Source organism: Barbus barbus (assembly GCF_936440315.1).
Source record: "Barbus barbus genome assembly, chromosome: 15".
NCBI classification, from domain to species: Eukaryota; Metazoa; Chordata; class Actinopteri; order Cypriniformes; family Cyprinidae; genus Barbus; species Barbus barbus.
This window is the reverse complement of record NC_136743.1, coordinates 3,773,115-3,785,206: the sequence shown is the minus strand read 5'-3', so window position 1 is coordinate 3,785,206 and position 12,092 is coordinate 3,773,115. Positions and strand designations below refer to the sequence as shown.

General features: G+C 36.3%; 1 protein-coding gene across 1 annotated transcript in view; it reads left to right on the top strand.

Annotated features, from left to right (window-relative positions):
* LOC306881793 (phospholipid phosphatase 2-like) overlaps positions 1-12,092 on the top strand; it is a 46,782-nt gene that overhangs the window by 30,790 nt on the left and 3,900 nt on the right. The window contains exons 2-3 of the mRNA XM_079436070.1: positions 2,268-2,419; positions 11,008-11,270. Of these exons, the coding sequence (XP_079292196.1) occupies positions 2,268-2,419; positions 11,008-11,270 (415 nt within the window). The remainder of the gene's footprint in view (positions 1-2,267; positions 2,420-11,007; positions 11,271-12,092) is intronic.

Genomic DNA, 12,092 nt, shown 5'->3' with positions numbered 1-12,092 from the left:
CTTACTGTACTTATGATTTAATAAATGCAGCATTGGTGAGAATAAGAGACTTATTTCAAAATAATATACAAATCTGAATTATTACAAACTTTTGACTGGTAGTGCATCATGTATAAATGAACTCACACGGCAGCTGCTTGTAGGCAGTAAACAGCTACTGTAGGTTAATGGTAATTGATGACTCTGCCTTCATTGACGCAGTAAGATTAATTAAAGTTTTATGAGTTCCTAGCAGACGAAGCCCCAAAGCTCATTGTCATCTCCTCGCATCTGTTAAAAAAGACAGCTTTACAATCAAAGTCATTGTGAAAATTTGTGCGCTTGCTGGTGCCATTGTTTCAATGTTATGAATGTAGGCCAGATTTTTTTTTTTTTTTTTTTTTTTTTTTTTTTTTTAACAGCCCTGTCCGGATTTATGGACACTTCCTTTTGTGCAAGAAAAAGCTTGCATTCTTTGCGCCTGAAAAACAATGCATGCTTACTCAACACAACCTTGGATTTTTGCTGGAACTAAAATTGCTGGAAATAGATTATGGGTGCACAGATGATCTAACAATGCTTCTTAAACCCTAAAACCCATCAACAGTTTACCAGAAGAAAGAAATTCAACAACATGAGAATCTAGTGAATGATGACAGAATTTTCATTTTGGGTAAACTTTAAAAGCCAAAAGAGCATTTGTTAAAACCCCAAAAATGCACTCTGACATAAACATATAGTCGTCATGAAAGTACTTAAACACTTTTAAATATGAATGTCTAAATATCAAAGTAAGTGACATTTGCAAACAAATGATCCTAGAGCCTGTACTGAAAAAAATGTTACAATATTTATAAAATGTTACAATATAATTTGTAATTATATATATATATATATATATATATATATATATATATATATATATATATATATATATATATATATATATATATATATATATATATATATATATATATATATATTTTTTTTTTTAACTTGAGAAAGAATTTTAATTAAATATTTAAAATATTCTTTCAAATCATTATTTCATTACTTAACTTTTGTCAATAGCTTTGTGTTTTTCTAATTCATTCTATGTTCCTTAATTTAGATTTTATTTATGTACAATTTTTTTGGCCTTTTTTGAATGCTTATATTTGTTTAGTTTTTTTCCTATTCATTTTATATTTTGAAATGATTTTGGACTTGACTTTTAAAATTGTATTATTTTTCTCCCTCTCTCGTCTACTTTTTGTGCTCATATAAAGTACTTTAAATTACCTTTCGTTTAAAATTGTGCTAAATATATTTATCACAATTGCCCAAAATATGAAAATATTGTTTTGCTTGAAACATGCTAATTTGATGTTTCTTCAACAGAAATGCCATTTGATGTGATATATCTAATGCAGTGACATTCACACATTTCTTATGTCTTAAAGTGTCTAAATACATTTAAGGCCCTTTTTTTGGCCTTTTGGAGCACATCTTTAAAGTTGCTCTGACTCTGAATGCTTTGAATCTGTCATTTAGTTAAGTACATCTGCTTCAGTGCTTGTGTGTGGATCCAAGTAATATAATATGTGACTGTACTCCAAGGTCCTGATCCTGGGAAAGTTACCATGGCTTTGGGAATAGAAACTATGTTGATGAACTTCTGAGATGAAGCAAATATATTTCACTCTGCCTTAATATTCCGAGATTATTTTCCCTCGACAGTCTGTAATAAATCTGATTGGCATCTGTGCTCTCCAATGGGAAAAAGAGCTGGAAGTGGAATATTCAGGCTTTGAGAAACACGGCTAGGGTTTATAAATATTCCCTCTCCTAGTTCTCATGACTTCAGATAGAAAACATAGTGGAGTTGCACATATTAGAGACATAAATCAGTGTTTTCCTGGTTACGAGATACTGTTGTGGGCATCTGTTGAAACGACATCTGGTGCCGTGACCCTGTCGATAATTCCCACTGACTTCCTGTATCCGGACAGCAAGCGGAAGATTATCCAGCGTCACTGAATCCAGAACATGTTTTATGATTAGTCAGTGTCTCTTGATGTGGAAACCCTTCTGATGTGTTGTACACTAGCGATTTTCATATTCATAACTGTGTGTATCGCAGAAGTACTGATGAACTCGCACGTTGCCTGTTTCCTATTATGAAAGCATTTTTGTTTTTGTTCCCATGGAAAATTCAACAAAAGACATGCACTAGATGATTTGTTTTGATGTGTGTTACCAAAGCCAGCAATCTGGGGCCAATAATAACGCTGTTGTTTGTGTTTCAGTGGCGATGCCATTCATCATAATGACCATCGTGTTCCGGCCGTACCAGCGTGGCATTTACTGTGATGACGAGACCATCCGTTACCCCTACAGACCAGACACCATCTCTCACAAAATGATGGCTGCCGTTACCATTTCCTGCTCCATCATTATCGTGAGTCTACATCAGTCTATCTGCTGAGTGAACCCTTAAAGGAATAGTTCACCCAAAAATGAAAATTTGCTGAAAATGTACTCACCGTCAGGCCATCCAAAATGTAGATGAGTTCGGTTCTTCGTCAGATTTGGAGAAGTTTAGCATTACATCACCAATGGATGCTCTGCAGCGAATGGGTGCCGTCAGAATGAGCGTCCAAACAGCTGATAAAAACATCACAATATTCCACACCACTCCATACAGTTTTTCTTGATTGCTAAAACACTATAGCCAGGCTTTTGAAATAAAATTTCAAAACCATAATGCCATTTTTTAAAAAGCACACCCATTTTGCTGAACTATATACAATATTCCCCTGCTTTAACACATGAGTCAGATTTGGTGAACTGTTACTGCAAAACTCTACACACAAATCCCTACATTTCTCAGTGCTTACACTCAAGTCTGCACAGTTTGAGCTAAATTAGCACACAGTTACCCAAGTGGAAACACTAGGAGTCTAAATGTATCACACACCAATCAGAACCTTCGATGGATAAAGGGCTAAAGTCAGCTCACAGTGTTTCTCAGTGGCTTTGGTGCATTTCTCAGATCAGAAACTAAATTCTCAAAACTACTTGCTCAACCTCCACATCATCTAGTCACTTGTGCACATCATAAAGTTTCTCATTCTTTTGAACAAGTTGCGATTTGCTTTGATACAGTCATGCAATTGATTATGTACATTTGTCTGTGGTTTCCTACATTATCAGTTACTATTGTCATGTTGCTCAAGATGTGTTATAGTTCTCTGTGCTATAGTCTTACCCTTCAAAACCTCAAGTCATTAGTTCATCGTATAAATCATTACAGTAAATGCAAAATGGTTGACCTAGTTCTCATAAACTGGCATATTTTCTACACTTTTTATCAATTTGCCATGAATTGTTCAAGTGAATCTTGACTTTCACTAATGAAGAGAATATAGATCAACCAATGACATACCAGTTCTCTGAAATAGCTGTTTTGTACTGTACAGTACATTAAATTGAGGAACAAAACATTTGGGGAGTACCACACTTATTACTTATTACTTTTTTGTAGTATTGTTTTGAATTCATCTCATCAGTGTGTAAAACTGTGTTGTAGTGTGTGTGTTTTTGACTGTTTGTGTGTCATGTCTGAGAGCAAAGTTTGGTTTTTCAGCAAGATTGAGTTGTTTTGAGTGGAGAGCTTCATTTTGACCTGAATATAGGAGTTAGAAGTTATGGATTCGTGTTTAGAGTCTCGCAAAAAAGAGGCATAATTTCAAGAAATGTGTTTAAACAATCGAGAAAAACTGTAAATCGTGTCTTATGAAGCGAAAACCTGTGTTTGTAAAAAAACAAATCCAAACTGTTTGGACTCTCATTCTGACGACACACACTCACTGCAGAGGATCCATTAGTGAGCAAGTGATGTAATGCTACATTCTTCCAAATCTGTTCCTATGAAGAAACTGAATTTTCATCTACGTCTTTTCAGCAGATTTTCATTTTTGGCTGCTATGCTCCTTTAAATATCTGTAAGTGATGCAAAAATGTTAATACTCTATTGCAGGGGTGTCCAAACCCATTTCTGGAGGGCCACTATCCTGCAAAGCTTAGCTCCATCCCTTATCAAACACACCTCAACCAGCAAATCAAGGTCTTCAGACTCACTAGAAACTTCTAGGCAAGTGTGTTGGAGACATAGGCTCTATTGGACACCCTGCTCTATTGTATTTGAAGAAAATGTAGCACCTACACTAAACCTAACCAACAGTGTTAAAGGGGTCATATGATGTTGCTAAAAAGAACATTATTGTGTGTATTTGGTGTAATGCAATGTGTTTGTGGTTTAAAGTAAAAAAAAAAAAAAAACATTATTTTCCACATACTGTACATTATTGTTGCTCCTCTAAGGCCCGCATGTCTGAAACGCGTCGATTTGGGTGGTGTAATGAAAATCTGCCCACATCGTGACGTAGACGTGGGGGCGTGTTTGAATGAGCCGTTTTAGGGGGGCGTGACAGTCTTAACTTTTATGAAGAATATCTCTTTGGTTTTGAGACTTTAGTCTTTGCAACTTCAGGGATCTTATGAACTGCTTGTAACACTCCAAAGAGAAAGGAAAACTTGAAATCGTATCAGTATCATATGACCCCGTTAACAAAAGCAAATGTGAGATCAACCACTTTTTATGAAGCAACCTGCTTTAAGTGTTGTGACTTCAGAACTGTAGTGTTGTACCGGGTGAGTTACCAAGCAAGCTTACTATGTCAGAAAAGCCATTCATATAAGGCTGATGAAGTGATGCAAATGTAAAGATGTGTTAGTTTACAAGTCATACACTATGGTAAAAGTGTTTTGAGGTTATAACACAGTTTTGTGCAAGGAACCTCATTAAAATAAGTCTTCAAAATTCTGCCACTTTAATCATAATTTGTCTGAAGATGAATCATTTTTTTTTTTCATTTTTTTAATCAGGGACAATGCACATTAATAACACAAACAATATGTAAAATGCAGCAGATTTAGCCAACACTGGCTAATTTTCATCCGTAGTCCCTTTTGGCAGGTTGATGTTAAGGACAGGAAAAAAATATAAACAAAATATTAATACACCAAATTAAGAACAAGAAGAAAATTTGAGAGTAGAAAATAAAATAAACCAATAATATTAAAACAAAATTACAGACTACCATACCATATCCATAAATCACTATAAATGATCATAATTTTGATGTCAATAGCCGTATTTTCAGCTTTTTCGAGAAACCACAGTGTCTTGTTAAATGTTTTAATTCTTTCAGCTCCACTGGGAGTCTATTCCACTCATGTGTTCCTCTAAAAGCTAAGATAATTGACCAAAGGTAGTTATTCTTAATGGCACATTACAATCACCACTAATACCGGCACGTGTATATCTTCCTGTTATCTAATCAAATGTCCCCAACTCAAAATAGAAAACTTAGTTAATATGCTAATTGGATCATTTTTATCCAAGACCTTAAGAGTTTGTTTATTAATACTTTCTACTGGTTTAAGAAAACATTTATATGTTTGAGTCCAGGTAGCCATGCAATATGTGATATGGGAAATAATCATTGAATTCATGAATAAAACTGCTGCTTTGTTAGTCAAACTATTTCTAATAAATCTGAAATTCGCTAAATAAAATTTCGTTATATTTAGCACTTTCTTCACGTTTTTTAAAAGAAAGTTGAGAATCCAATAATAATCCTAAATATTTAAATTGATGTACTACCTCAAGTTGTTGTTTTACTTCCACTAGTGATTATTCAGCTGGAAACTGGAGTGAATTGTATGTATAGGCATGTTTGTGGCGTTTTGCAACAATTAAGTAGATGTTTTTATGTAATGTTTTTCCAGTGAGCCTATGTTGGAAAAAGTGGATGGTGACTGTGTCTGTCAAGCTTCAAAAAGGACAAAAAGATACCATAAAAGTAGTCTAGAACACCAAAAGAATCCGACTTATGTGTTTCATGAGTTCAACTCAGTGGTTCATATCATAGCTCACTGAAGGGGATGGCTTTCTTTGAAAAGCAATTTCAGTATCTGTCTATGCCTCTCACAAAGCTCTCATATTGGAATATAGTGCACAATTAAATATGAACTACTTTTATTGAGTGTGACAGATGTAACCGTCCTTAATTAATAGTGGCCACATTTTTACCTTGAAATCGTATCATATGACCCCGTTAACAAAAGCAAATATGACATCAACCACTTTTTATGAAGCAACCTGCTTTTTTAAGTGTTGTGACTTCAGAACTGTAGTGTTGTACCGGGTGAGTTACCAAGCAAGCTTACTATGTCAGAAAATCCATTCATATAAGGCTGATGAAGTGATGCAAATGTAAAGATGTGTTAGTTTACAAGTCATACACTATGGTAAAAGTGTTTTGAGGTTATAACACAGTTTTGTGCAAGGAACCTCATTAAAATAAGTCTTCAAAATTCTGCCACTTTAATCATAATTTGTATGAAGATGAATAATTTTTTTTTTTTCATGATGTTCAACTGATGTTCAATGAGTGCCTCTTGACTTCGAACTTGTCCGTTGTCACTTCCGGTGTGAGAACGCTGGCGCGTTTGTGCTGCCGCTTCACGCTGGTATTTTGTCTGTTTATCTGTTTATACGTCTTTTGGATATTCCTCTGCTGGACTCAATTTATCTGGATTACTTGGATTATTATTATTTTTGGACTCTTTTCTTCACTCAATTATACCTGGATGACTGACCTGGCCTTTTTCTGATCCTTCACACTGTTCGGCTGCGAGCCCTCTCCATTCCTTCCAAATCCTCCTCGACATCTGATACAGTGAGTCTCCACTCTCTTTATCATTTTGTGTTGTCAATCCTCGGTATGGTTGGGTAGCCTTCCCTTCTGTGGATTGTGTGGATTGTGGATTCGACACGGTTCTGGCTAACGTAGTTAAATCGTGTGGGCTTCATTGGCTTTTGGTCATGTCGACGTGTAACAACTGGCAGGTTTTGTTTTTCGGTCTTTTTGCACTGTCTTTGGCTGATGTTAACAAAGGGACTTCTCCCGAGATGGCGTTGCAATTTTCTTCTGCTCAACTTAGATTCTTAAAAGGATCTATCCGCTTGGCTTCAGACACTTATAAATGGTGTGAACAAGTTGGTATTTTACGCCGACCCCGCTACATACACCGTTCACGGAAGAAACTTCGGAGTTACCACTGCTCGTCTTCAAACAGTATTCCGGTTATCTGTACCAGCACCCGTGCTTTTAGGAAAACACAACAGGAAAATCGTGTAATCAACTCTGGAATTCTAAGACCATTACGTGTTGATCCCGTCCTTGGGAACTGCAATGTTGCATCTTCAGATATGCGATGTGCGCTATTGAACACTCGCTCGTTAACAGATAAGGCATCAGTGCTAAATGACATTATCATTGACGCAAATCTGGACATGCTACTTTTGACGGAAACCTGGCAAGTGCCTAATTACTTTTTTCATCTAAACCTCTTAACACCTTCTGGGTACATCTACTTATCTCAACCTCGTCTCCATCGTAGAGGTGGAGGGTTGGCTGTAGTTTGTCGTGAGAGTATCAACATATCTAAGATCGAGTTCCATGACGTTGCATCTTTTGAATATCTTGCATTGAAAACGACTGACAAAACAACAATGGCTGTAATCTTAATTTATCGACCTCCAAAACTTCATTTAGATTTTTTCTCTGAGATTAGTGAGTTACTTACACTTGTCTGTGCTAGTCATTCATCTGTACTTCTTCTCGGTGATTTCAATATACATGAAGATACTGTACAATGCAAGGAACTGTTGTCTGTTCTGGATTGTTTCAGTCTAACTCAACATGTAACTTTTGCTACACACTCCAGGGGTCATATATTGGATCTTATATGTACATCTGGTTTAAATAATATTATTGTTAGTAGAACTGATTTCGCTTTTTCAGATCACAAACTCCTAAACTTCAGTTTTAGTTTTCCAATTTCTACATCACCTGTGAAAAAAATGCTCACCTATCGTAAAATCTGTTCTGTCGATCCATCTGCTTTTTCTGATTCAATAAGGCTTTCGACCTTGTCTGATTGTTTATTATCCAACTGTCCATCAGAAATATGCAGCATCTATAATAATACAATTTCCCACATACTTGAGAAACATGCTCCTGTTAAAACTAGATTGGTTCCATCTACACATGTTTCACCCTGGTTCACTCCTGCACTACGAGCAATGAAAGCTATGGGACGACGCATGGAAAGACTGTATAGGAAAACTGGACTCAGTGTGCACTCTTCGGCTTTGAAAGAACATTTGCTCAATTACCGTACGGCCCTTAAAGCTGCAAGATCCTCATATGTCTCTTCTACTATTAAGAATTCCATGTGTAGGCCCAAATCTCTGTTTGCTATGGTCAACAAACTCACTAATCCTCCACAACATGTTATGTCTGGCTCTGAGGAGCTTGTGAATAACTTTTCTCATTACTTTTCAGACAAACTGAAGTCAATCACTGAATCCATCTCTAATGACACCCCTCATACAACTGACTCAAATGTTCATTTGATGTCTGCTGACTCGTCTCACCCAACATACTCTCTTTCTGTCTTTACTCTCACTACATCTGATGCCATAAGAGATCTAATTGTGAAGTCAAATTCTACATCCTGCCAGATTGATCCCATACCTACTGTTTTGCTTAAGATGTGTGTTCATGAGGTTGAACCTTTCATAACACATATGACTAACTGTAGCTTAGCATCTGCCATTGTTCCAGCAGAACTAAAAATGGCCGCGGTGACTCCCATACTTAAAAAAACAGTTCTTGACCATCTAGACATGAACAACTATAGGCCAATCTCAAATTTACCATTCCTAAGTAAAATTATTGAAAAAGTTGTGGCTTCACAATTAAGATCTTACTTAAATGCTAATGGCCTTTTTGAACCTTTTCAGTCAGGATTTCGTTCATCACATAGCACTGAAACTGCTCTTCTTTGTGTGGTTAATGACATTCTTCTGTCCATGGACTCTGGATTAATAAACATCTTGATTCTTCTCGATCTAAGCGCTGCATTTGACACAGTCTGCCATGAAATACTCATCTCTCGTCTCTCTGATATCGGTATCACTGGCTCAGCTCTTTCTTGGCTCATTTCCTACATTAGCGATAGAAAATATTATATCACCATACAAGGGTTTAAATCTGCCACTGCTCCAGTTTCACAGGGTGTTCCTCAAGGTTCGGTTCTTGGACCACTTCTGTTTATCATTTACATATATCCACTTGGTGACATCATACGCAAGCATAGACTTAAATTTCATTGCTATGCTGATGACATTCAAATTTACCTATCCACCAGCTCTGATAGGTTATCACTGCCCGACTCACTTACTGCATGCATCAGGGATATCAAGCTTTTGTTGTCCTTGAATTTCCTTAAGCTAAATAATAACAAAACTGAAATTTTGATGATTGGCTCTGCTGCCGCAGTCAAAAGGATGGACCTGTCCTTTGAAATTGAGGGGGTTCATGTTAAGCCTTCTTCATCCGTCCGTAATCTTGGTGTCTTATTTGACTCATCTCTATCTTTCGCCTCTCACATTTCTTCTGTTGTTAAAACCTCTTTTTTCCATCTTCGTAATATTGCACGTCTTCGATCTTCTCTGACACCAGCTGATGCTGAAATCTTAGTTCATGCATTAATTACATCACGTCTGGATTATTGTAATGCTCTATTTCTCGGTCTGCCTAAAAAACTTATTGCAAGGTTACAGTATGTTCAAAACTCAGCAGCACGACTTCTTACCTCCACCAGGCGTTCTGCTCATATTACTCCTCTACTGCATGATCTTCACTGGCTACCTGTGGCATCTCGTATACATTTTAAGATATTACTTCTCACATTTAAGGCATTAAACGGTCTTGCACCTCCATATCTGTCTGACCTACTGTACTCCTACTCTCCACTCCGGCCCCTCAGATCATCTGAGCTTGGTTTTTTGTCTATTCCTCGTTATCGGCTGTCCACTGTAGGTGGTAGGTCATTCAGTGTCAACGCTCCGAAATTATGGAATTCACTACCCCTTACACTTCGGAACTTATCTTCTTTATCTACCTTCAAGTCTCAGCTAAAAACGTACCTGTTTAATTTGCATTTTGGATAATGTGGCTTTATTTTGTATATGTTTGTATTGTCTTTTGGGTATGTAAATGTTTTGTATAGCTCAATGTAAAGCGACCTTGAGCAATGGAAAGGCGCTATATAAATAAAACTTCTTCTTCTTCTTCTTCTTCTTCTTCTACCTTTATGTACTAAAGATGAAAGAAAGTCATACAGGTTTGAAACAACATGAGGGTGACTAAATAACCACAGAATTAACATTTGTGTGTGAACTGTTCATCATAAACATCTGAAAGGATTTGATGTTGAACTACTCGTGGGAACCAACCAGTTGCAGTAATTCTAAAATGAATTTTATGTGGCGTAATTTGGTTGCGGAAACATGCAGGTTGGTTTGTGTCCACATTTTCTGAGAGAACATTGTGATTAGTTCAACATGATTCATCAGCGAGAGTACAATTCAAAACATGAGTCATCTACATCAGAGACTCTGACTTTCATTTACTCTCATTACTAACAATGAGTCTTAAGGCACGTTTATGTAACTCATTTCATACACAATGGTAATTCAAAAGTGTGTTGCATAACACAAAGTTACATACAAAATTTAATTAACTATTTAAACTATTGCAATGTGTCGATACTTAGTCATGCATTAGTATTACTACGCTCTTAAAAATAAAGGTTCCAAAGGGGGTTTTTGACATAGAAGAACCATTTTTGCTTCCCCAAAAAAACTTTCAGTGTAAAGTCCTTAAAAGAACCACTTTTTCCACTGTAGAGAACCTTTTGTGGAATGAAATGTTTCCATGGATATTCAAGATTCTTCATGGAATCGTCAATCCTCAACTTTTGTGGGATGGAAAGATTGCATACATGAATATTAATGTGTATTCATGGAGCCATAGATGCTAATAAATCTTGTTTTCTCACTTGCAGATCACTTCTGGAGAGGCCTACCTGGTCTACACCAAACGTCTCTACTCCAATTCAGACTTTAACCAGTACGCTGCGGCACTCTATAAAGTGGTGGGGACGTTTCTGTTCGGCGCATGTGTAAGCCAGTCTCTGACCGATATGGCCAAGTACACCATCGGACGCTTGAGGCCCAACTTTATGGAGGTGTGCGCTCCAGAAGTGTGCGAGGGCTACATGCTGGAGATAAACTGCACGGGAAGCCATCACAACGTGACCGAATCCAGGTACAGAAGCAGGGGACGGGAAGGGCCGGGTTCAGAGGTCGTAAACTGCTCACCTCACTTCCTGTACTTGTTTATATTTATCACCTGTTTGTCCAGTACATTTGTGCTTTCTTGGGTTTTGAACTTTGCAGTGCAAAGGTCTGACTCATGTTCTCAAATGTCACATGTCCTCAAAAGACCTGAAATAATAATAGATTTGATTATGCATGCACTAGAAAGTATGACGTGTGGTCAGGCACATCTTTTTTTTTTTTTTTTTTTTTTTTGTAAGGAAATCTTTGAGGCCTGTAAAGCCGATTTGTCAATTAGGTGAATTTTTTTTTTTTTTTTTTTTTTCTGATTTGAAATGTATTAGTAGTAGTAATCCTTTTAATTTTAAAGTATAGATTAAAATAGACAAACAAAAATACCCAAACATTTAAATCTATACTTCTCCTAATTATTAACATTTTCAGATATCCTTAATCCCACACAGTGTTGTTATTGTTAACTAAATCTATTAATAACATGTTTTTGGTATTTTAAATTAAGATGAAATTAAATAAAATATAAATATTAGATGAAAAACTTTTAAAAACTTGAATGAAAATTAGATATGTTATTTTGGCAACTAACTGAAATAGGATTTACGGTTCAATATCATAACCAATACGCTGAATATTATGTAATAATGTTTATATATATATATATATGTGTGTGTGTGTGTGTGTGTGTGTGTATTTTATTTATATATTTGAAAGTGAAGAATGACCCATAAATGTGTCACTCTGAATGATTCATGGACTGTGAAAATGATTCTTTTTCCTCTCTCCTTGTGTCGTT